The sequence below is a fragment of the Pogona vitticeps genome, chromosome 2 (genome assembly GCF_051106095.1).
Source record: "Pogona vitticeps strain Pit_001003342236 chromosome 2, PviZW2.1, whole genome shotgun sequence".
In the NCBI taxonomy this organism is placed as follows: Eukaryota; Metazoa; Chordata; class Lepidosauria; order Squamata; family Agamidae; genus Pogona; species Pogona vitticeps.
Genome location: NC_135784.1, coordinates 249,287,217 through 249,314,306, shown reverse-complemented (window position 1 = coordinate 249,314,306; position 27,090 = coordinate 249,287,217). Strand labels below are relative to the sequence as shown.

Genomic DNA, 27,090 nt, shown 5'->3' with positions numbered 1-27,090 from the left:
GCCAGTGTGACTTAGACACGGAACGCTGTTACCTTCCCACCGAGGTGGTCCCTATTTATCTACTTGCATTTGCATGCTTTCGAACCGCTAGGTTGGCGGGAGCTGGGACAAGCAATTCGATCTTACGACTGCTTGGTCTTCTGACTCTGCAGCACAGGCTTCTGCGGGTTAGCCCTTAGCGCCACCACATCCCTATAGATGTTTTACTACCATCCATTAAACAAAACGAGTGGTGTTCAATTCATCCAGTGGGGTTCTGGTTTTGTTTTCCTGCCACTGTCACCCTCTGGAACATAATGGAAGACAGAGTGGGAGATTAAGGAGAGAGGATGGAATCTACAAAATGTGTTTTCTTCTCTCTGACATAACTGGAAAACATCTGGATCCAAGCACATTCTTTCAACAGATGGCACTCTTGGCTCCAACCCAAAGTTCTTGACATCCCTTTAACAAAGTCGCCATATACACAAGCAATAGAAAACAAAACCAAAAGCAGGACAGCCATGTGCTGTATTCTTCTAGCCTTCTCAGGTGCACTAACATACAACTGTTCATGTATCTGGATGGGGGCTTTTCATAGTCATAATGGAAAGTAAGGAGGTTTGTCTGTTTTTCCTCCCATAAGTCCCAGTTCTGATTTTCTGTTTGGCTTTGTACGGATTACACTGGCTTGCAACCCATGTCGATTCAAAACAGCCTGGGTCCCTGACTATCTTAAGAAATATTTACTGCAATAATACGTTCCTAAGAAATGCAAAGAGCAATTATCCAGAGTCACTCTTCAGTGGAGCTGTGCTATGAATTATTTTTTCAGTTTGTTTTCCAAGGTTTGTGTACATATGCCTTTCAAGTGCTTTATAAGCTGTTCTTTCTGTGTCAGCAAGTGCAGTCTGCAAGCTCTCCAGACAAATGGTCAGAAAGAGATGTGGCTTGCTTCCAAACATTCCATGGCAGATTGCAAAATCTGTATGAAGATTTTGAAGAGGTAGTAAGCAAATCATCTTGTGAGTGTGAATTTAAGAATAAAACCTCTTCTTGGCACCCCTTTTCCGGGTGTTTCCATAGCACCTCTGTTCTGTAAACCTTGTTTATTGATTGTAGAAGATTTTGTTGAGAACTTAGTTAATTACAGAGAATCATAGATCTGTGTTTCTCTGATGGTGCAGATGCTGGTTTATTAAAGCATTTAAATCAGAATTGAAATATGTGATTGAATTCTGCATAACGAATTATTGGTGTTTCCAAGTTATGATAACCCTTTGATTTAATGACTTCCAAAAGGTCCTGTCATTAACAGCCCCGCTTAGCTCTTCCAAGTTGGAGGCCGTAGGTTACGTTATTGTCCCTATGCACCTCATCTTTGGCCATTTTCTTTTCCTGCTGCATTCCAATTTTCCCAGCATTACTGTATTTTCATGATGTGCTTAAAGTATGATAACCTCAGTTTAGACATTTTTGCTTCTAGGGAAAATTCAGGCTTGATTTGATTTAGCACTCATGGGTTTCTTATTCTGGTGGCCCATGACATCCATAAAACCCTTTCAGCACTACATTATTAGTGTTTTTTCTGTTGATTCCCTTCACTGTGCAACTTTCAGATCTACACCCAGTAATCAGGAATATAGTACTGGTTGCATTAGCCAGAAAGAATAAATTGAATTTTCATAAAATGACCTTTATTTTTAAGAAGTTTCACAGAATAAACTTAAACTTTTTAAAAATATTTTAAATTGGAAAAATATTTACTGTATTTTAACACTTGATAAATAAATATATTTTAAAAAAACCCTCAAAAAACCAGATTTGGGCCACCTCCCTTTCCATTTTGTCCATGTCCTCTTGGAGGTGCACTGTTCAAGAAGCTAGCCAGTCTGAAATTGGCTGTTGGCCCTGCTGAAGTTGTGCACGCTGTACTACAGTGATCTACAGGGCTGCTGACAGTAAAATAGAAACAAAACATTAAAAACAGCATAGTGGAACAGCTACAGTGAAAAAAAGAATAGCAGTGGAATTTGAGCATGAACAGTTGAATGACGTTCAGTAGTTTTGTAAAAGTATTATTTTTTTTTAATTATAGTGAAACAAAAGTCCCATGGGGAGAGTTACAGAATCTTGAATATCACTACAGTGAAGAACCAATTTGTTGTGATAGCTTCCTGCACCTTTGACAGTGAGGGACCATGCTGTAGGACTTCCAAAGAAGACTAGAACGATTGGGCAACTTCTTAGGGTAGAAGGCTGCTTTTCAGAAAATGTACTGCATTTCTTTCAACATGTTCAAAGCACATCTGATGTTATTCTTGCCATCATTGTCTGGCCCTTACCAGAAGGAATGTGATAGGTAGAGCAGATGCTGGTGAAAGGCCTTGCATGAATCACATTAGCCTGATTGGAGCCTTGTGTGATTTTGTGAATGTTTCTGTAGAAGTAAGTCCCAGTGAGTTACTGACATGTTCAGTAAATGGTCTTTGTATACAATACAGGGGTCCCCGCTTGACGATGACCCCACTTGAGGACGAAATCACTTTATAATGCCTTTTTTGCTATCGTTATAGCGATCACAAAACGATGGTTCCAATGGGCGATTTTCGTTTAATGATGATTTGGTCCCTGCTTCAGGAACCATTTTTTCGCTTGATGATGATTGAAAACAGCGGATTGGTAGTTCGCAAAATGGCTCCCCGCCAATGAGGTATTTCCCCCATTGGAACGCATTGACCGGTTTTCAATGCATTCCAATGGAGTTTTTTTTTTTTCACTTGACGACGATTTCACTGTACAGCGATTTTGCTGGAATGGATTATCATCGTCAGGTGGGGCACCACTGTATATTGTACTGAATGTTGGAACAAAATAATTTAATTGTTAAAGTTCTCTTGCGTTTGATTGCTTTTTGTATGCATATGGTTTTATTTACATTCTGCATCCTAGGCTGTAGCCACAGAGAAACTGAATGCATTTGCCAATTTTTTATTTAGAAGAAGCAAGGTTTAGTCTTGTTTCCCTTGCAGTAGTATCTTATAAGTCAAATCAAGTTTAAGAATGAGCATGATAGTTACTTTCCTCTTACTGGTCTCGTGGCTGTCTCATGTCACATGGCTGGAATCCTCTAATTCCCAGGACCTTTTAGTCCAGAATGCTAAAAAAAAGTTAATCTACAGATCAGCAGAGGCTAAGGAAAATTCCCTTAATTCAGTCTCTGAAAATCATTAAATAAGATATTTTCATTCTTCATTTGTTGTAGCATTAGCGGTCTGTCTGGCATGCCTTTTAATCATAAATATACAAAGCTAACCAGGCAGCCCAGTGTTAATTGGAAATAAATGCAGCTGGCTTCAATGGCGCACACTGCAACAAGATTGCCTGAAATTACAACCTAACCAATATTGCTATCCAAACCAGTATTCTGTATGCATCTCAACGTGTCTGTGTTATATGGTGGCTCTCACTCGTCAAGTATAGTTACAGTTGTTACATGCATCATAGAAACTAATGGTGATGACATCATTTTTTCTGTTTTTAATAACCTTTTTGCTGCAGTTATTCAGTGATGCTGAAGTTCTACTTCCCAATCCTGCTGCTTTCTTCTGTTGTGCCTTCTATGTAGTTTCACAATGTAGACTGGCAATTATAGACTGAAAAGGATGTTGTCTGCTCTCCTTGGGCTGGACTAAGTTTGGGTGGCATGTTTCTGAACTTGATGTGTTTCCTGGGGCAAAATTTTTAGCAGAACGCTTTAGTGTTTAGGACTTGTCTCTTAATGATAGGGGCTTAAATGGCAATTCTCCAGATTTTGTGAGCAAATGTTGTTTTGTTAGATGTCCAGCCATTTGGGAGAAGTTGGGAGAATCCAAAGTGCTTTGTTGCAGTTGAATGTTTATATGTGGCAAAATCCAAAGAAACAAAACAAAACAAAAACATATGGCACTTAAAGAGGAAGTATTATATTTTAATGTGAGCTTTCATGGACATGTCTATTTCATCAGTCATACATTTATATAGTGACTTAAGAAAACTACTCTTCCCTTAAGAATTTAGTTTCTTTTTTCAACAGTAATGCCTGTCTGTCATCTTACATTGTTTAAAGCAGTAAAATTGCAGTGTTTGTAAAAGCTTGCTTGATAATACCGCTTATGACAAATACAGTTTTTTAAAGGCTTTATGATACATCCCCAGAGGGGGAAAAAGTTTGGTTCAGGGGAAAAAGTTGAGTGAAGCTTTGCTTCAAAAGTAAGGAAATTCAGACCAGAGATTAGCTCCACTCCATGGACAAAACATTGGCACATTGAGGTAAGCTTGTTCTATCATACAGCATTCAAGCAGTCCTTTAAGAAATTAACTTTCTTCTTCATGGCCTCTGTGAATGCACACAAATGGGTTTTACTGCGCCTGCACAGTACTCCTTGGAATATTCTAGAACTTCAAAAGACATGATTAATAGGGCGTTGCCCCGTGGCACCCATGCTCCGCCTGCCCGTAATACCTCAGTTTCTTTTAGCTGCTGCTGAAATCGGACTTCTCTGCCACTCCTAGAGCGATTTTGTGATTCTAATCTTACAGTTTTCTGATCTTCAGACTGCTTTACGGTTTTTGATTCTCGGATCACGGACTTAATCAAGTTTTTTATTTACAGACGTTTCCCTGTGAGTTATCTCTTCTTTTTGCTTCCCCCCCGCCCTTTTTTTGTGGCCTTCTCAGGCCCATTCAAGCGTTGCAAGACTTGTGCCAATAAAATTGCTTTTACTGATGGCCACGATCGTTGTTTGTTCTGTCTGGGTGAAAGTCACCAGACTCACTCTTGTCCTGAATGTAAAAAGTTAACGAAACTGGCTCTTAAACTCTGGCTTCAGTTACTTAGGTCCCACTGGTGGGAAAAATCTTTGGCAGGCTCCAGTCTTCCAACCAGCCCTGCAATGGAACCTACCCCATTCCAGTGCCTCAATCTGAGCCTTCCATCTTGTTGGCTCCTACTACTCCCTAGCTGAGGACCTCTACCAAGGTTTCCAAGCCTAAATCTCCCTCGTTATCAATGTCGGCCTCGATGTCAAAGTCTTCCTCGGTTTTGACGAAGACTCAATCTGTTAAAAAACACAAGGATAAGGACGGAGTCAAGCAAAAGAAAGCTAAGCGGGCTCCTAAGCCTCATCAGCCTCATGAACTGTCACCTGTCCACGTTTCCCCCGCCATCTCCCATCTTGGAGGAATTGTCAAGGGACATCCCGGACCAAGACTCCATTTCCGAAGCAGGAGAGTCGGGTGTTCCTGCTTGGGCTCAAGCTTTAGTCTCAATACCAAGCTTGTCTCCAAGTCATGGCCATTCTGAGGCTGATGTCATATCTAGCCTGGCCTCGGCCCATTCTAGCCCTGTTTCGACCGGGCGGGCGACTGTTATCCTTCTTTCGAACTCAGAGGCATCAGTTTCACAATCCTCTCCATGGAAGAGGACAGCAAAGCGGCCCCACATCTCCCCATCCTCACAGTATTGGGAAGTAATCCTTGTTCCGCATCCATCTCGATGCCATGCCTTTCCTAAACATGAAGATCCCCTTTATGACTTTGATTGGCGCAATGATCGCCACCAATACTGTTTTGATGAATTTGATCATAGGTTCGTTCAGGACTGTTATGAGCGTCCCAAAAATGTTTGATATGCTTATGCCTCATCCAAGTTCTCTCCATTGCCGTCGCTGCCTCCTCTTCGGAGTTGACACCAAATTTATTATGAGCTCACTCCAATAATACTGGTGTCCAAGAAGTCTGCTAAACATCGTCTGTCTAGCTCTGAAATACTGTGTTGTGATCCAGCTCAATCTCAACGCAAGCCCTCTCGGCACAAGCCTGTTCCATCCAAGTGCCCACACTCTTCTACAGTGCCGTCAACTTCGATGTCACACCTGAATGTTTCTTTAACTGGATCCAGCTCTAGCCATCAGTTCCCAGCACCAACCCCTCTTGTTCCTATTTCTCAGGATCGTCAATGTTCTCCCTCTCCAACTCTCTCCAACTCTTTCCTAAGCTCTAGAAACTTCCGAAACATCCTGCGCAGGCGCAGAACAACCCACTTGTGTGAATCCACAGAGGACCACTAGAAGAACTATGGTTGCCGGTCGGTGACCTCTCTTTTCAAGTTATGTGAGTGAACCAGCATTTCTTACTGTTGTTAGGAGTATTTTGTGGATCAATAAAAAGTTCAGCTGCAGGCTTTTATGATGCATTTACATGAGAGAGCCTCTAACTGATGTGTGTAATGAAGATGTATGGTGTCAATTTTATACTTTCCTTGTTTGAAACAAAGGTTATTTTGTTTCTGGTTGGTTTTTTTTTTAACCATTTATGACTTCAAAAGGCCAACTCTTTGTTTCAATAAAGTTATGCACTGTGGGCATATGTTGCTGTAAGCCAGAGGTCAGCTTGGATTGCTTAAGATTTGCAAATTAATATATCAAAAAACTGGATGTGCTTCTGTTGCTGTCATCAGCATGTTTAAATAAGCCACTCTTTCTTTCTTTCTTTCTTTCTTTCTTTCTTTCTTTCTTTCTTTCTTTCTTTCTTTCTTTCTTTCTTTCTTTCTTTCTTTCTTTCTTTCTTTCTCTCTTTCTCTCTTTCTCTCTTTCTCTCTTTCTCTCTTTCTTTCTTTCTTTCTTTCTTTCTTTCTTTCTTTCTTTTGGAGAAGTGGGATCATAGACTACAAAGCAATAAAAGTTTAGTTAGCTGTTTTAGCGGGAAAAGTCCAATTTGTTTTTTTAGCTTACTACCCTGAAGGAAAAATAACATCCAGAAGGGAACTACATCTAACAGTTAAGCCGCAAAGAAACACGTAACATTTTAGCATATGTAATAATTAGGTTGAAAAAACCTTTCCAAATGCACTTTTCTACAATACATGGTATAATACCAAATATTAAAAACCATATGACAGTTTCTTTAAAGGTGGTATAGATGAATCTCTTCATATTTCATATGGATTCTACTGTTAATTTGGGGTTTATTGTTAGTACATTTATAATTTCACAGTTTATTTTTTATATTTTGTGTAAACCGACCAGAGTAGACACGTTCTAGATGGGTGGTATATTAAGTTTAAGAAAATAAATAAAATAAAAATATAAAGATTAACTCTTGTGGCTTGACATGCTTGGCTTATGTGAAATATATATATACTGTCTATCTTCAAACAAAAAATAAACTTTTTGTTTAAGGAATATAATTGAGCTTGTTAACATTGGTGCTGGGCCTTGTGCAGTTCTTTATTTTTAGAACAGCATTTAGAACCACGTGGGAAGTTGTTAAAATGACTCTTGGTCATTCAAAACAAACAAACAAACAAACAAACAAAGAGTCACAAAAGAAAAATATCCAAAAGGCTAACACCTCATGTTGGTGAAGTTGACTTTCAAATGGTCATATTCCTTATGGATTAGGAATGCTTCTAGCACTCATTTTCTTGTCAGGCATACAGTACTTCTATCATATCTCTGTCTACACCAATTCTTCAAGGGTCTGTAAACTGAATGAAGACGTTTTATTACCTTGTAGTATTCAATTTATACAGCAAGAGGACTTAAGGAAAAATCTTACCTGTAATTCATGGGTGTTAGTACTGTTATGTGGGGCTCACAAGTAGAACTGTAGGATTCCATCAGAATTATTTCTAGCGTAAAAATAATTGATGCTTTTATCTCTCACTGCTATAGGGTGAAAATCTGTACAGTGGTGCCTCGACTTATGAACTTAATCTGTCCCAGAAGATGATCATAAGTCGAATCAGCATTTCCCATAGGAATGCATTGAAAACCGATTAATCCATTCTGGCTGTTTTTTGTTTGTATGTAGAGGTGCCGTTTGTAAGTCGAAGCATTAGTTCCCATAGGAACTAATGCAAAACCAGTTAATCCATCCTCTACCACTAGGGGGAGAATTTTTTTTAACCTAAGATGACTTTTAGAAAAGGGCAGGAAAGGAGGGAGGGAACGAACACTTTTCAAACAAAGCACCTTTAAAACCAAGCAGCTTTAAACCAAACCAAGCACCTTTTAAAACAATTTTTACATTTTAAAATTACAGTACTAGGCACTCCAAAGTCCATGCTTTCCCTGTGCATTTTGTTCGTAAATCATATCTCCGTTCACAAGTTGAAGCAAAATTTTGCGAACGTAGCTGTTCGTAAGTCAATATGTTCATATGTAGGGGGGTTCATAAGTCGAGGCACCACTGCAGAGGTGGTTTGAAGTATGCCTGTCTCTTTTTTGAAGAGATTAGAAACAGTGTTTTATGTAACTGTTTTGGTTACATATTGAAGTCTTAATTACAATATATTGAAGTCAATGGTAATAGGTTGTTGTTTTTTTGTACTACTTAGTGTATATTTGCTTTTGTTCCTCTTCTCCAGGTGCTTGTGTTGTTCGGGATGCCACTGGGAGCATCAATGATACAATTGTCCATGAGCTAACAAACTGTACTACTGCAGCTTGTAAGCTGAACTTTGATTTCTCTTCCTGTGATAGGTTAGAAAACTGTCACTATGGACTGATGAACAATTTTCAGGTGCGTGGTAATGATATTTAGTCCTTGAGAACATCAGTAGGGTTTTTACTAAAAACACTTTGGGCATTCAAGGTTTGCAGAATATATGTTTATGGACTATTCTGTGCAATTGTGGAAACAGATTCGCATAATGTGTTTGTATGTTAAAATCACAAATGGTCAAATGTTTAAAATGGGAAATTTTTATCAACTTGAATCTTTGTAGTCTTCTCTGTAAGAACATGCATTTTACACATAACATGTTCATAGGCCAAGAACCTGTTAAATAGCAGTGAAGCTGGTGTACTTCTAATTTACTTCCACACCCTGCTGGTGTACTTCCACTTTGCTCACCATTATGTGAGCAGAGATTGCAGAAAGTGCCCGTCCAAAGTAAAGGTGCTTCCTCTTCAATATAGTATTAACAACTTTTCCAAGCAGAAACAGAAGTGAACCAATTTCTGCATCTCTGTGCCTCTTACGAGATTTTGTTGGATGGCTAGGAAGTCCTTGGGTGAAATACAGTGGTGCCCTGCATGACAACGATAATCCGTCCCATTGAAATCGCTGTTTAGCGAAATCGTCGTCATGCAAAATCTGTTTCCCCATTGGAATGCATTGAAACCCGGTTTAATGTGTTCCAATGGGGAAAATACCGTGTCATCCAGCGGAGATCGCCCATAGGGAAGCCATTTTGCGAATGCTGATCAGCTGTAAAATTGGCTGTCCTGCGAAGCATGGGTCTGTAAAACACAGGGTAGCCATTTTGCGAAGCTGACGATCAGCTGTAAAAATCGTCGTCTTGCGAACAAATGGTTCGCGAAGCACGGACCTAATCAATGTCCAGAGAAAATCCCCCATTGGAATGACTGTTTTGCAAATCGCTATCAATTCTAAAGGAAATCAACCCTGAGGGCTCACTGGAAGGACAGATCCTGAAGCTGAGGCTCCAGTACTTTGGCCATCTCATGAGAAGAGAAGACTCCTTGGAAAAGACCCTGATGTTAGGAAAGTGTGAGGGCAAGAGGAGAAGGGGATGACAGAGGATGAGATGGTTGGACAGTGTCATCGAAGCTACCAGAATGAAATTGACACAACTCCGGGAGTCAGTGGAAGATAGGAGGGCCTGGCGTGCTCTGGTCCATGGGGTCACGAAGAGTCGGACATGACTAAACGACTAAACGAACGAACGATAGCGATCGCAAAAAGTCATTGTTATGCGGATTCATTGTTTAGCGGGGTTGTCTTGCGAGGTATCACTGTACAGGGACTGCACAAAAGAATGGAGAACAAAAGTACATTCACATTAATAAATATCCACTATTATGCTGTTGGGTTGTGTATTTATAATGACTCTGGTTTGAGACAGGCTTTTTGAAGATTTGAAAATACAGTAGTTCTGAGAGGGGCATTTTACTGCATTTTATCCAGATCTTTCTGGCCCAAGAGTCTTCTAAGACATTAAAAAATGTTGCAAAACCTTACCAAAGGCAAATGTGGTGTGAGTGTAAATGCCACATGCAGATTTTCCTTTTATATGTATGGGTTGTTTCTGCGCTTGTGCAAAACTCCTCAGAACATTCTGGAGCTTAAATAGAGCTGTTCGAGCAATCTCCCCCCCACACACACACACACATTGCACATTTCTGAACACCCAGCAGCCATTTCTCAGAGGATATTCCACCTCCTTGCCATTCTCAGTATTTCTGAGAAATATGTTTTCAAAAGCTACACAGCCAGCTGTTTCCTCCTCTTTGCTACAGGTCATTGAATTTATGAATTCAGAGGGTTTCCTTAAACATTTCCCTTCTTTAGTTGACTGGCTGATTGTAGTGAGTCCGGAGGGAAATCTGCTAAATGATGTCCCTTTCACCTTACAGCTGCTGTTGGATTTGTACTGAAAATACATTTTTTAAAAGTCAGGCCTACACCCTACAAAGATAATTCAAGATGACATAGGTGCCGTTCTAGATTCAAACAAAGGAAGAGCTTATTTTCCTCAAGGGAGACGGAACAAAATTATTTCTTTTGCTTCAAAATTCCTACACTTGCAACACACTCTGCATAGATACAGTTTGGTCTAATGGCACCCACAACCACATTTGTAGTACATGCGAGGCACAGGATGAATACACACAGACATGGTTCCTAGCCCTTCACGACAGTGTGAACAACAATGCATACAAAAAGCTTTGAATAACCAAGGAGCTGGCCCTTCAACTGACATGGTGGCAAGACAGGAACAACTTAGAAATGGGCATGCTCTTCAAGTCTCCACAGCCATCAGCAGCAATAACAACAGATGCCAGTTTAATGTTGGGGGGGGGGTCTACTGCCAGGGGAAGTAGGTAAATGCACTTTGGTCTCCTTGAGAGAAAAAGCAGCATATACTGTAAATCAACTAGAAATGCTGGCAGTTATCAAAGCTCTAAGAACATTCGAACACATTGTGTGACAATGGACAGTACAGCACATTTTGTTACATAAACAAGCATGATGGAACCCATTCTATGGCCCTTGTACTACAGTACTAACAACTTACCTGTGGGAATGGTGTATTGAGAGGCACATATACCTTGTTTCGATATACATTTCCAGTAAGAACAATTGCATTGCAGGTGCTTTAAGCAGAAAGCAAATACAAACTCATGAATAGGAGCTGTCAGACAAAGTTTACTGACACCTAATAATGAAATAGAGCTTACCCCAAGTAGCCTGGACAAAAATATTTTCAAAAATAAAGGTTTGTTTGTCAGATTGCGTGTTAAGGGCAGAACAGTAGTACCACTTCTGCTTTCTTGAAAATACAAAATTTCACATACCTTTTTTTAAAGGAATTTGAAGCAAGAGTGCACACGGAAGGTCCTAGAAAAATTATTTGCATTTTATACATAAACTACCAGTATGGTTCTGTAGAATTCTTCCTACGTCCAATACCTCATTAGAATAATTGAAGTTAAAAAGCTGTTATAGTCATTTATTATCTTGTCACTTTTCCTTTTTGAATGTTCTCATAACCATAATGGCTTTAAGTGGCAGAAGAATTTCTTCAAAGCAAGCAAGTTTGTATTCAGCAAAAGTGTTAACGAAATATAGAGCTGCCATGTCAAGAAATCAAGACACAAAATAGTTGTCTGTGTATTATTTGTAAAACACCAAATGTTTTGTAGGTACTGTACAGATTTAAAATTTATAACCTTTACCTGGTAGACACAATACACAAAGACAGAAAGATACATAGGTGGAGGGAACAAGAAAATGAGTAAACTCAGGTTCTAGTGAGTGAACAGTTTTTCCGAAGTGTTGTAAAAATTCCCAGACCTCTTAATTGAAATTTGCACACAATATTTAATTTCTAAATATTTCATGCCTTCTTCAAATTCTGTTTCCAGGTAATGAGTATGGTGTCAGGATTTGGACCTCTGATATCAGCTGGTATATTTTCTGCTACTCTTTCTTCAGCATTAGCATCTCTCGTCAGTGCGCCTAAAATCTTCCAGGTAAGAAACTTGAGTTGTTGCTGGCAAGTTTGATCAGTCTTAAACATAGTTTGAAAAGAGGTTTTTTGGGGGGGGAGGGGAGAGCTTTTCTAAGAACTTGAACTTTTATATTATTTATGAAGGTCTGTTTGATTTAGCCCTGTCAACTGAGATAAAAATGTGGTGCTCTTACTGATCTCCCTCTTACCAAGCCCTTGTTAATTGTGGTAATTAGAAACAATTTTTGAAATATATGCTGTCTTAAAAATAATGTTTTTCAAATTATTTACACTAATTGTTGTCATCTGGAACTCTACAAAGTCACTGGACCTCATAATTACTGTCAGAAGATCATTTTTATTTAGACCAGTTGCTTAAGACCACACTGAACTGCTGCTCTCTGCAGTCATTCAAGTTTTAACATTAATGCCATTCTTTTTAGATGGCCTCTGTGTGCTAGCTCTTGTGTTCCTGAGATTTTATATTGATTACATTTTTATATGACCATCGTTTAATTGTTTGTATCTTTTCTTCTCCCTAGGCCTTATGTAAAGACAATATTTACCCTGGTTTTCTGATGTTTGCTAAAGGCTATGGGAAGAATAATGAACCTCTGCGAGGATATCTTTTGACATTCATGATTGCTCTTGGATTCATATTAATTGGTTAGTTAATTTAAATTATGTTTTTCCCTTGAAGACAATTTTGATTTTTTTTTTCATGTAAAGCTCCTCCAGAGCTATGATTTCTGTGTCCTTATTCTGTTGGTAGAGGACGTTTTGGTCCCAGAAAAAGATGTTTAGTGTTTACCTCATACAGCCATTTCAAATGGCCTTTTGTCAGCATACATTTCACGATTTAAGTTTATCTTTTGTTAATACACTCTGTACTCATATCAGCTGTAGCTCTTGAACAGAAAACATTTCTTGCAAACAAATGTAATAGTATAGTTACCACATCTCATTTTTCTCAGCTACTATAATATGTAACTCCAATTGAGGGGAACACGGTAGAGATTTTGGGTTTATGGAAAAACTCATTAAAAATGAGTTTAGAAGCTATCACATGAAGGTAAACTTTATAGACTATTAATGAAACTGTTTGTTCTTTTTCATGGCCTCTGTGAATGCACACATATGGGTATTGTCTGCGCCTGCGCTGACTCTCTCAGAAGGTTCTAGAGCTAAAAGTAACAATTTTATGGTGTGATCCTCAATGAGGTATATGCTCCTCCCACCCACCATCTTCCCCAGTTCCTTTTTTCCGCTGAGCTGAATGGTTCTCAGAAAAGATTGAGCGCTTCGCTATTTGCCTTTTGGCTATTTTTCTAGGCTCTTTTGAGCTTTTGTTTGTTTATCTTACTACTTAGTGATCCTCCGTGTCTTTTGTTTGCCTAATCGGCTTCCCGCGGTCTTTTTATTCCCTCCCCCCCCCCGTCCTTTGCTTATGGCCTCGCCGTCTCCTTTTAAATGTTGTATGACCTGTGCAAATAAAACCACACTTTCTGACGGTCATAGCCAGTGCCTTTTTTGTTTGGGCGAGGAACATCTGACCCATTTGTGCCCTGCTTGTAAGAACTTAACCAAGCCGGCACTTAAACAGAGGCTCCAAAGACTTAGGTCTTACCTTTGGCAAACAGCCATGAATCCTCCTACTGCGTCTTCAGAAGCGGCTAGATCTCCTGCCCTTTCAGCCAATAGACTTCCAGCGGGCCAGTCTACTTCTGACTCTACCTCTGTGCTACCAGCTAAGGACACTTCTGAGAAAGCAAGATCGTCTGGTAAGCACAAGTTGCCCTCCTCTCAGAAGTCTCGAGCGCATGATCCAAGCTCGAAATAAAAACCCAAACCTGCCCCTAAGAGGCCTAGAAAGGACAGACTTCCCTGAGTGGAGCCCCCTCAGCCTTCTCTGCCTTCCCCCATCCTCGGGGAATCATCCAGAGAAGCCCCTGACTTGGCCTCGGATGGAGATGAAGCCCATGATGTCGTGCCCCCCCCATGATGCCGCTCCAAACTCTGAGCATTGGCCTCAACGTGGCTGTGCCACAGTCCAGCCCGGCCTCAGCCCATTCAGATCCTGACTCAGGGCGGGCAGCTGAAAGCTCAGCATCTGATCTGGAGGTTCCCCCTTCACCTCCACGGAAGAGAAAGGAGAAACGAAAGCACCTCTCCCCACCAAGGTCCGTGCCATCGCAAGGCGATTTGTGCCCCTTTCCAATGGTAACATACCATTTTGACCCCTTCATCTGGCAAACCCTATATGAAAGGTACCAGCCTGAGTAGGCTAAACGGCCCCGAACAACGCTGGAACTCCCCCATGCCGTCCCCTTTGTGGACTCGAATCGCTTCCGCGCAACCACTTTGGCCCCAACGGTTTCAGGTCTGTATGCCCTCCTGCCCCATCTAAGCCAATTCCTCTAACTCGAATGTGAGACAGAGTTCATGAACCCTTACCCCTACGTCCCGCACCATCGATGCCAGACCTGATAACATCTCGAGGCCCTTTTGAAGGCATGCCTAACTCAACGGCACCAAGCTCCCCTGACAGAGGGCTTCGGTCCATCAGACTACCCTTCATCTCCAAGCTCCCCTGCATCTTCAGAGGCACAACACTCTGAGTCCTCCCATGAGCCCGAGCTTCCCCCTCTAGTCCCAGATACGAGGGGCAGCTATGCTTCGTCCTCCTCGGATGACTTCTCCTCATATTCTATGCTTATTTTCCAAATGGCACAAGCCCTGAATCTCGACACCAAACAGCCTCGGCCGTGGATGCTGACCCAGTGTTCGATGACATCAACCAGGAGCATCCCGTTCCGTTGAGTCTCCCCTTTAACAAGTCTATCCTTCAACTTATTAAGGACACTTGGGGAAAACCTTCCACTATGCAGATCTCTCGCCGCACCCATGGCCTCTATAGGACCCACGGTGTCGATGCTGAATTCCTCAATAAGCATCCAGTGCCTAACTCTGTTATCGTCGAATCCAATCAGGCCCGAACCCAGGCTAGGTCCAAACCTACCCTTGCCAATAAAGACGGCAGAAAAGTTGACACAATGGCGAAACAAATTTACTCTCTGCAAGCCTTTTTGCTCAGGGGTATCAGTTACAAGGCAACTATGGGCGCCTTTCAGCGTCATCTTTGGAATGAAGTCCTTCCTCTCATTGACTCATCTCCTGACCCCCTGAGATCTGATCTCATCAACATCCATTTGCAAGCCATTTCTCTTGCCAAGTATCAAAGGATTGTGGCACGACACTCCGCTGAGGCCACTTCTAAAACTTTGGTTACCTCTATCTCTATTCGACACCATGCCTGGCTTAAATCCTCTACGATCTCTGATGACACCAAGTCAAGAATCGAGGACTTGCCCTTTGATGGTGCCAGCCTGCTCAATTCCACAACTGATGATACCATGGAGGACTTTCATAAGAAGCGCAAAACTGTGCGCTCTTATTCTGCTCAGCCATCTACCTCCTATCAATGGCCCTTCTACCGTTTGGGCCAATTTCACCCCAAGCAATACCAGAATCAACAGTTCCAACCTTATAGACAGTATCATCCCCATCAAACCGACAGGTCCTTACCTGCCCCTCAACCTCTGATGGCATCATACTGGCCTCAAAACCTACCTCGTCAACGTCAATCCTTTCGTAAAGGACAACGAAAGGGTAAGCAATATTGACAACTACCTATGCCTCCCTTTTCTGACATTCCTCTTTACCCACTGAACTGTACCAGACTGGCTCCATTTTTCCATCGTTGGCAATCCATTACCTCAGATAAATGGGTTCTAGCCATCATAGCATCTGGCTACCTCATAGAATTCTCTGAATTACCTCCGCTGGGGTTCATTCGACACCCCCCCCCCACTCTTCTGCTCTGCAGGACGAGGTTACCAAATTTCTCCAGAAACACGCAATATTTCCAGTCCCTACTTCGGACTTCCTCAACGGTTTCTACTCAAAATACTTTACTGTTCCTAAAAAAGATGGAGGCCTCCACCCCATCCTTGATCTCACTCACGTCAACTGTTTCATATCTCCCCACAAATTCCGCATGCTTACACCGGACTCTATTATCCCTTTGCTTTCGCAGGGAGACTGGTTCATAATTATCGACCTGCAGGACGCCTATTTCCACATCTCCATTCATCCGGGCCATCAAAAATTCCTCCAGTTTCATTTCAATGGCACTGCCTTCCAATTCTGTGCCCTCCCATTCGGGATTTCCACCGCCCCCTGGACTTTCACCAAGTGCATGGCGCTGGTAGCTGCCTCCCTCCGGCTACAGGGAGTAAATATTTATCCCTACATCGACGACTGGTTGATAGTGGCGACATCATACCACAACGCCATAAGAGCATGAGACACAACGCTCCATACGCTTCATAGTCTCGGTCTCAAGATCAACCTCGAAAAGTCGCACTTGACCCCAAAGCAGACGGCTAAGTTCATAGGCATGGAAGTAGACTCCCTCCGTGCAAGAGCTTTCCTGCCTCCAGACAGGATCTGAAAAATCCAAAAGGCTGTCCGCCTGTTCCAAACACATCATTCCATTTCGGCGCATCACGCCCAACACCTCCTGGGGCTCATGGCATCGACGACGGCCGTCAACCAACACGCCAGGCTCAAAATGAGATCCCTGCAGGCATGGTTCCTTTCCCTGTTCAATCCCGTCACAGATCCTCCTTCTGCCCTACTGCCAGTGACACCAGAACTAGCCTCCCAGCTCGACTGGTGGACTCGCCCAGACAACCTTCTCATCAGCAGGCCTTTCTCACCTCTCAGACCTTCCATTCAGGTCACAACCAATGCCAGCCCCACGGGATGGGTCGCTCACTGTCTTCAACACGCAGTCCACGGACTCTGGTCAAATCAAGAACTACCACTTCACATAAACCATCTAGAACTGTTGGCAATCATCAAAGTGTTCCACTCCTTTCTTCCCCTCATCCAAGGACGGGTAGTGCAGTTGGCAACAGACAACACCACTGCACTCTTCTATGTCAACAAGCAAGGGGGCACCTACTCCCCTTCTCTGCTCTACCTAGCTGTCGACCTCTGGGAGTGGTGCTATTCCCACCATGTTTTCCCTATTGCTGTCCACATCTCCACCGATGACAACACCTTGGCAGACCGGCTCAGTCGGCTACCAACGAGGACACACAAATGGACTCTGAACGATGTCATATTTAAGTGGCTGTGCCGACGATGGGGCACGCCCTCAATAGACCTCAATAGAAATGTCCCCGATTCTGCTCCAGAGCGGGACGGGACATCAACTCTCTGGGAGACGCATTTCTGATGGACTGGTCTCAAGATCTCCTTTACGTATTTCCCCCTCTGCCTCTAATCCAGAGGGTAATTGTCCATCTCTGACAGGACGGAGCCAACGCGATCCTGATAGCCCCATATGGCCCCGCCAGCCATGGTTCACTCACCTGGTCTCAATGTCGTTGGACATGCTCCGCCTTCCTCTCCGCCCAGATCTCTTCTCGCTCGACCGCAGCCTCATTCTTCACCCAGATGTCGCCTCTCTGTCTTGTGGCATGGAGGATACTCCCGACGTGATGCAGGCTTTTCTTCGAGCCCAAAAACCTTCCACTACCCTCCTATACGAAAATAAATGGAAGTCTTTTCTAAAATATACTCATGACAATAACTTACCTGCTATACCTGTCTCTTTGAAGACTCTGCTTGCTTACCTCCTGCATCTCTTCAGTTTCGGCCTTTCCCAGTCCACATTAAAAGTCCATCTTTCAGCCATTATGGCTCACCAGCCCGATGATTCTCCCTCCTCCAAGTTGTTTTCTCACCCAACTGTCAAGAAGTTCCTCAAAGGGCTCAACAACATTCGCCCTCCTCAACAACGTATCACCCCTCAGTGGTCACTCCAGCTAGATCTTAATGCCTTGATGCTGCCTCCGTTTGAGCCCATGGCGTCCATCGACCTCAGATTCCTGACCCTTAAATCGGCCTTCCTTGTTGCAGTCACATCAGCCAAACGGGCTAATGAGCTCGCCGCTCTTCGAGCCAATCTTCCCTTTATCCAGTTTCACCCCGATAAAGTGACTCTTTATTTTGACGTTTCTTTTCTCCCAAAGGTGGTCTCTGACTTTCACCTCAACCAACCCATCATACTACCCTGCTTTTTCAAGTCTCCTTCATCACCCCTAGAACATATGCTCCATAATCTCGATGTCAGATGTGCCCTGGCTTTCTATGTCGAAAGGACAAAAGCTTTTAGGAAGTCCAATAAACTTTTTCTTTGCTTTCACGGCCCACACAAAGAGGCCCCAGCCTCCTCTCAATCCATAGCACGTTGGATTGTACAGACTATCTCCCTTGCTTACAGCCTGTCAGGGAAATCCCCTCCAGAACATTTGACAGCTCATTCTACCAGGGCACTGTCTACCTCTACTGCCTTTCAATGTGGCACCGAGGTTCCTGACATCTGTCGTGCCGCTACGTGTTCCACACTGTCCACGTTTGTCAAGCACTACCGCCTGGACGTCAGAGCACGCCAAGATGCTGCATTTGGCAGAGCTGTCCTGTCATCCTTCTTACCATGACGACCCACCAACCGGTAAGTGCCGCTTGCTAGTCACCCATATGTGTGCAATCACAGAGGCCACGAAAAAGAAAAAGAGGTTACTTACCTGTAACCATAGTTCTTTGAATGGTCCTCTGTGAATTCACACAACCCGCCCATCCTTCCCCTCTATCCGTCACAGATTGATTATATAATTAATTAATTCTTTCCTTCATACCTGGTGGATAAAATTAAGGAACTGGGGAAGATGGTGGGTGGGAGGAGCATATACCTCATGGAGGATCACACCATAAAATTGTTACTTTTAGCTCTAGAATCTTCCGAGAGAGTCAGCGAAGGCGCAGACAATACCCATATGTGTGAATTCACAGAGGACCACTCAAAGAACTATGGTTACAGGTAAGTAACCTCTTTTTCTTCCCATCCTTTTTCTGTTCCATTGGTGGCCTTCTGCTTCTGTAATCTCTTTGTGTTGCAATCTACTTTTGGTCAGTCAGGTTTTTTTATCCCTCCCCTGGCCGTGAAATCCTGTACTTCATGCTCTTTCTGTACAGATATAGGTCTCATTTGCTGTCAAGGGATTACTGTCTAGAGGTACCTACCTCAGATTCAATAGTGCTTGGCCATGCTTTCATTGATGACCCATAAATGGAACCTAGTGGTAGGCACAGATTCTGCCTGTGTGTGGCACCATTCCACAGGACAAACAGAAAGAGCTTCTGATCTTGCAGAAGCTCTTTCTACAGAGATTTTTGGGGAGCTCCGTTATGTACAGCTACTTCTATACGTGGGGGATTGCAAAGAGTACCTGGTCAAAGACAACATTTAACAGTTGGATTTGTTCGTTCATCTGGAGATGGGTTTGGCTAATTCAATGTTTTTATTGGTTGATTGATTTTATTGTTTGATTATATGTGTCTGTGTATTGTGCTGTGTTGTTTTATATTGTCTGTATGCTTATTCTGTGAACTGCCCGTAGAGTGCTTTGCCCCATATAAGTTGAAACAAACAAATAAATAAATGACATGCAACTCTATTTTACCATACCTTCATCGTGGCCTCTGTGAATGCACACAATTGGATTGTTCTGCCACCTGCGCAGGATGTCTTGGATGTTTCTAGAGCTTAAAGACATTTGATTAGTAGGACGTTCCTCCGTGGAGCGCATGCTCCGCCCTACAAAGGTCCTCTCAGTTCCTTTTTGTTGCCGCTTCGGTTGGACCTGTTTTGGAATGCTACAGCAATTATTGAGATCTTTTACTGCCTATTTATTGATTCTTCCGATCGTTTCTTTCATTTTCTATTTTAATCATATCTTTGTTGGACGTTCCCTTGTAAGTTACCCCTTTTTTCAATTTACCTCAGTCCTTTTTCTCTTTACCTGTGTTTGTTCTCTCCCTTTTGCCCTCAAACTCCATCACCACTTTTCCCTCCCTTTCCCCCTAACCTTTTATGGGCCCCTGAAGGCCTTTCAAGCGGTGCATGCTTTGCATGAACAAGATACCACTTACTGACGGTCACGATCATTAACTTTTTTACTTTGGGGAACAGCACCAAACACACTCCTGCCCTGAGTGTAAAAAGCTTACAAGACCCGCTCTAAAATCACGCCTACAAAGACTTCGCTCATACCTTTGGGATCCAGCCCCCATGGACACACCAACATCTCCAACTCTGCTTCCAGAGCGTCAAGTAACCGCTTACCTGATACTGAGCTCGACGACTCCATCACCTCATCAAAAAGGCCTTTCGAAGTCCACTTCGAAATCGAGCTCGATATCCACATTGAAAGCACCACTTTGTCCTGATGGCTCATCTAGGAAAAAGAAGGATAAGACCAAACCTAAGAAAACTAAGAAACCACGAAATGGACTCAAATAGATCCACCTCAACCGGGGCCTCCATCACTGATCCTTGAGAAGTCATCTAGAGATTTCAGATAGAGACAAGCCAACTTTAACACCAACTCAGGCTGCAGCTTCCATCACCAGCCTTTCATTGAGTACTGGCCTATCTCCAGCTGATGTTCATTTCAGCCTGGCCTTGGCCCATTCAAGCCCTAGATCATCAGGGCGAGCAATACCTATTCAGGTCTCTGGTTCGGAGTTCTCTCACCAGTCTCCCTGCAAGCGCTGTGCAAAGAGACAACACCTTTCTCCAGCTCAATATGCCCCTCCACGCAGGGAAATTTACTATGTCTTCCAGAACTCTTTCAGGGTCAGGGACATCTCCTTGATGATATTGAAGCACCTGGTGAAGAGTGCCTTTGTGTACAGCTTCTTGAAGTTGCTGATCACTTGCTGGTCCATGGGCTGCAGAAGAGATGTTGTATGGGGGGGACTTGACCCTGATGAAATCCTCATCAATGTCCTCCACCAAGGATGGGTGTGTGTGCCGGGGCGTCGTCCATCAGCAGAAGGCACCTCTCAGAAAGCTGGTTGTCTGAAAGATATCTTCTGACAGTGGGTGCAAACTCGTCATAGAGCCGTTCCAGAAACAGCTGTCTTGTCATCCAATCTCTTGCGTTGGCCCTCTATATGACAGGGAGTTTGGCCTTGTTGACTTTCTCTCGCTGGAATGGGTGAGGAGTCTGGGAGTGGTAGATCAGCAGAGGCTTGATCTTCAGATCGCCGGTGGCATTGGCACAGAACAAAAGGGTCAATTTGTCCTTCGTGGGTTTGTGGCCCAGCAGTTTTTCTTCCTCCTGGGTGATGTAGGTTCTCCTGGGCAATCTTCTTCCAGAACAGCCCTGTCTCATCACAATAGAAGACTTGCTGGGGGAGGTAGTCTTCTTCCTTGATGAATTCAGCAAACTCCACCTTGAAGGCTTCTGCAGCATCATGGTCAAAACTTGCAGCCTCCCCATGTTTTATAACGCAGTGGATGCCACTTCTCTTCTGGAACTTTTGGAACCACCCCTTGCTAGCTTTGAATTCTTCTTGCGCTGCACTTCCGGAGGGGTTTCTTTCCATTCACTGTGCAGCTTCCTCGCTTTTTCACTGATGGTGTTCACTTTCAGTTGTTTCTTGTTGATCCAGACCGGTAAAAGTTTTTCCACTTCTTCCATTAGGGGTGGCCAGTTCTTTGTTATGATTGTGACTCATTTTGCCACATCAGTGTGCTTCAAGACATCTTTCCTCTTCAGTATGGTACCAATGGTTGACTTTGCCATCTGGTATTCCAGCGGCCAGTTCAGTCAAACACATGTCCTGTTTATTCTTTTTGATTATTTCCTTTTTGGTTTCAATGGAGATATCTTTTTGGAGGGTCTTGCTTTGTTCTTTCTTTGGAGCCATGACTATGGTTCAGCTCACCACAGTGCACAAACCATGCATCAACAAATCGATAAAGTCCCTGATTTTAAGAAAAAAAGACTGTGGAGTCTTAAACTTAAACTTCAGACTTGAGTTTGAACTGCATTTTAAAGCCTGCCATTTTAAAGCCTGGCTGCCTGCATCTACAACCACCACAGGCCCTCACAGAAAATTTTCTGATTTAAAGAAAAAAAATACTTTGGAGTCTTAAACTGCATTTTATTGGTGGACTCTTATAGGTACTGTACTGTACAGCCTGCCTGCTTCAAAAATCAGCAAGGATTAAAACCCCATTTTACACCATGCCATCAACCACAGGCCCTCACAGAAAATTTTCTGTACATTTGAAACCCACACATTTTAAAATAAAAGAGAGGTCTCATGCACAAACCCTAGAAGCCACAGAATGCAAAAATAAATAAATACAGTAAATTTTACATTTAAAAATTACATCAGAATTTGCCAGTCACCTCACATGGTGGACATTTCTTCCTCACTTGCTTATAGGCAGACCCTTTCAGCCTCTACAACTTTCAATACAGGTCACCACCGACGCCAGCTCCATGGGGAGCTCTGTGTCAATACCACACGATACATGGTTTATGGATGAAACAAGAACAATTATTACACATCAACTGTCTCGAACTCTTAGCAATTATCAAGGCCTTTCACGCCTTCTTACCTCTCATTGCAGGGCGAGCAGTACAGCTAGCCACAGACAATACCACAGTGCTGTACTATATAAACAAGCAAGGAGGTACCCACTCCCTGTCGCTCCTGTATCTGGCGGTCGAACCCTGGGAATGGTGCTACCTACATCACATTTTTCCGGTAGCAGCCCACGTCACCACAGAGGTGACAACCTTCTTGCAGACCATCTCAATCGCCTTACCACAAGGACACATGAATGGGCATTGAACAACAGAGTTTTCGACCTTTTTTTGTCATCGATGGGATGTCCCATTAATCGATCTTTTTGCTTCTGAGACCAACACCAAGTGTCAACGGTATTGCTCCCGAGCCGGTATCGACAGGAACTCACTCAGAGAATCCTTTATGATAGACTGGGTCGGAGACCTACTCTATTTACTTCCTCTGGTTCCACTCATTCAACAAACCATCATTCGACTTTGACAGTTCCACTCAAATGCCATCCTCCTTGCTCCATGGTGGCCATGTCAACCGTGGTTCACCCACTTGAGGTTGACATCATCTTACATGCTCCAGCTCCCGTTGATCCCTGACCTTCTGATCCAGGACAACAGGATGATTTACCACCCCGACATAGACTCTCTGAACCTGACAGCATAGAGAATATTCTCAATATAAAGAATATTCTAGATCGAGCCTGAGAGCTATCAACCCAACAATTATACCAAAGCAAATGGAAAGCATTCCTTTTCACCAATTCTCAGAACTTACCTACAACACCGGTTTCTCTGAAGACTTTACTTACCTTTATCCTTCATCTCTTTAATTTTGGACCATCTCACTACCCTCAAGGTGTATATTTCTGCTATTATAGCTCATAAGTCTTCTCAGTCTGATTTGGCTAGGTTTTTCTCTCGCCCAACATTGAAGAAATTCTTGAAGGGACTCCATAATATTCGTCCCTCACGTCAACATCCGCTCCCTCAATGGTCTTTGTAGCTTGTCCTCTATGCACTTACCCAACCACCTTTCAAACCAATGGCTACTACTAATTTCAAATTACTTTCTCTAAAAACATATTCCTTGTAGCAATAACATCTGCTAAATGTGCTAGTGAGCTCGCAGGCCTCAGATCGGACTCCCTTCAGTTCCACCCTGGTAAGGTGACCCTCTATTGTGTTATTTTTACCCAAAATTGTCTCTGAATTCCATCTCAATCAACCGTTGATTCTAACAACTCTATTTCTGTCTCCTTCTACACTTCTCAAATGCATGCTCCACATGCTTCACATAAGACGCTCTTTGGCCTTCTATATTGATAGAACCAAATTATTCAGGAAGTGTCCAAGGCTCTTCTTATGCTTTCATGGCCCTCATAAGGGTGCCCCTCCTTCACCTAAAACTATATCTCGCTGGATTGTCCAGACTGTCTCATTGGCCTATTAGCTCACGGGCAAAACACCTCCTGGACATTTAAAGGCCCATTCCACCAGAGCACTGTCAACTTCTACTGCCTTCCAGCATGGAATAAAACTTCCTCACATCTGCTGTGCAGCTACATGGTCTAACCCATCAACCTTTGTGAAACACTACCGTCTCGATATTTGGGCGAAGAATAATGCTGCTTTTGGCAGAATGGTCTTGACATCCTTTCTACTGTGATGTCCCACCATCTGGTAAATGAGCTTGTCAGTCACCCAATTGTGTGCATTCACAGAGGCCATGAAGAAGAAAGAAAGGTTACCTACCTGTAACCATGGTTCTTCTGGTGGTCCTCTGTGAATCCACACATCTCGTCCATCCTGCCCTCTGTCCATCACATTGTCCTTGATATAGGCCTTTGGACAGCGGCGGACTCTTACAGGAACTGAGGGGACGTTTGGAAGGCAGAGCATGCGCTCCATGGGGGAACATCTTACTAATCACATGTCTTTAAGCTCTAGAAACTTCTGAGATGTCCTGTGCAGGTGCAGAACAACTCAATTGTGAGGATTCACAGAGGACCACTAGAAGAACCATGATTACAGGTAAGTAACCTCTCTTTTTATTGCTACAGTCAGCATAATCTTTCTTTTTGTTTCTTTACAGCTGAATTGAATGTAATTGCTCCAATTATCTCCAACTTTTTCTTGGCTTCCTATGCCTTAATTAACTTCTCTGTATTCCATGCCTCACTTGCAAAATCACCAGGTATGAATTTTATATTGATTATCTTTTAAATTTGAATCAGTGAGGGTGAAAATGTGACTTTTAAAAGAGGATCCCTTTAATTTAAAACATCCAGCTAACAAGATTGTAAAGAACAACTTGAAAGTTTAAAAGAAGATATACATGTTGACTCCTGGGTTGAGTTTTCATGTCACAATATACTGAGATCCCAAGAGAACCTTTGCTTCATGCCTGATCATTCCCATTGCAAGCAGGAGTAGTCATTAAACCACACATCTTCTGTCTGTGCTTTACTTATTGCGTCATCTGACCACAGCACTCTTACTTGTCTTTCCCTCAACAAGCCAAAAAAATAAATAACAAATTGTGTGGTATTTCTAGGGTTTGTCAAAGGAGAGAAGAGCAAAAGGGCTTGTTTGTATGTCACATTAAGCAAATCATAGATGGAATATCCATGCTTTGTTTAACTGCTCCCGCTTGAAGCAGGAGCGATCAAGTTTCCTCATTCACTGTAACTCCAGGTCCTCAACATGCTCACTTACTGTGATGTTTGAGTTTACATATATCTCCTCACTTTCAATGGTGCAGCTAGCTTGGTCTGTTATGTTTTTGCTGGTTTTTATGTATATGTAATATTTATATCCAAACTGTTGGCAACTTATCTGTATACACCCTGTTGACATACAATATGGGACTGTGTAAATACTGAAGGGGGAAGACACAATTCACAGTCTTAAATTTTATTTACTTTCTGAATAGGCTGGCGACCTGCTTTTAAGTACTACAACATGTGGGCGTCGTTAGTTGGAGCAATTCTTTGCTGTATAGTGATGTTTGTCATCAACTGGTGGGCAGCACTTCTCACATACGTCATCGTTCTAGGACTCTACATTTATGTAACTTACAAGAAGCCAGGTAGGTGCATGTTTGGGAGGAACTAGGTTAATTCTGAGATGAGGTAATTCTTTGGATATTGCTAGGTATTTTCAAATAGGGAGCGTGTACAGGTCAACTTTAGAATCTGTATATTACATTAACTTATTTTTTTTAGAAAAATCACTGAGGAGCAATATACAGAGTTGATTGCTTAACTTTTCTTCTGAAATTCTGTACGACATGATGCACATTCCATGCCTTCATTGGAAGAAATGCTGGGACAGTTTGTCATGGATGTGTTTTGCTGCCTTATTCTGTAGCCCAGTTCAGCATGTGCTGAGAGAGCAAAAACATTTCAGATCCTGCCAGCATCCAAGCTCATGTGAATGATTGGACAGGATAGGGAGAAGATCCTTTGTCTTGCTTGGCAACATTTTTTACTTTTGCCAAAAAGGTCTCTCCAACCATTAATTGGAATTAAAACCATTAATCCATGGGAACATGAGGTTGGTACATGTCTCTTGTCAATGTCTGACAAGAAAAAGTAGGTAGCAGGAATCTCTTTGGCCAAGTTTGTAACCAGAAGAAAGCAGTGGGATTGATTTCTTTGCTGTGCTGAAACTGGCCACATATTCTGTGGACTCTGTCATCACAATCTGCAGTGCTGGTTTAGGTTGTACTGTTGAGAAGGCATGAGGTTCATGGGGTTATTTTCTGTCAGATTAAGTCCCACCTTTGGTGTAGAACTGGCAGTATAAGAACTCTCGCCTGGGAGCAGCAAGACATTTAATGTTCAGTTTTGTTTTTGTTGCCTGCCAGTAAGAGAAGCAAGAGGGGGAGGAACAAGAGAAGAGAGCAAGTGAGATCATAAATGTATGTCTTTTTCATGGCTATAAGGGTGTAGGCAAAATTCCTCTGTTCTGTGGGTTTACGGTGCCCGTCACATCGTTTGTCCCTGTTTAGCTTTTTCTTTCTTTTCTTTTCCTTTTGGAGAGAGGGGGATTGATGGGGAACATGTATGTGAACAAAGGAATCTTTTGCCTAGTTTCTTGCAGAGAGAAAGCAACATTAAAGAAATTATTGAGTGCTTCACAAGAGGAAACAGAAGTTGTTACTCAAATCTGTACTTTTTTTTTAAAAGGCGAGGGAAGAAAAAGAGCATGTTTCAAAGCACTGCATGAAATAAGGAAGTCTTGAGTTCCTGGCTCGAATTTCTTAACACAACTTATATATACATTCAACTCAATAATTTAGATTTATTTAGTTCAGTATAAACTCTTACTGGATTCTGTCTACAAATTTTAGTCACAAAAACATACAGTAGTCTGTCCTGGCCCACATTTTGGTGTAGATACATTTTTAGAAGCAGTTGGGAAAGTCATGCCATGTGTTGGAAATTTCCCTTGATCTAATAATGCTGGACATCTCGAATAAGCTGGCAACAGACCATTGTATAATAAAGTGAAGAGCTTAAAGAAATATGAAAAAAATTCTTCAGCTGACAGATATTCATAGGAATGAGGGAT

At 42.5% G+C, this 27,090-nt stretch overlaps 1 protein-coding gene across 3 annotated transcripts in view; it reads left to right on the top strand.

The window, feature by feature from the left end:
- The window catches only part of SLC12A2 (solute carrier family 12 member 2), an 89,972-nt gene that overhangs the window by 36,000 nt on the left and 26,882 nt on the right, over window positions 1-27,090 (top strand). For all 3 annotated transcript variants that reach the window (XM_020790650.3, XM_020790649.3, XM_020790648.3), the window contains exons 10-14: window positions 8,390-8,544; window positions 11,916-12,023; window positions 12,544-12,667; window positions 24,608-24,709; window positions 25,448-25,603. In XM_020790650.3, the coding sequence (XP_020646309.3) occupies window positions 8,390-8,544; window positions 11,916-12,023; window positions 12,544-12,667; window positions 24,608-24,709; window positions 25,448-25,603 (645 nt within the window). The remainder of the gene's footprint in view (window positions 1-8,389; window positions 8,545-11,915; window positions 12,024-12,543; window positions 12,668-24,607; window positions 24,710-25,447; window positions 25,604-27,090) is intronic.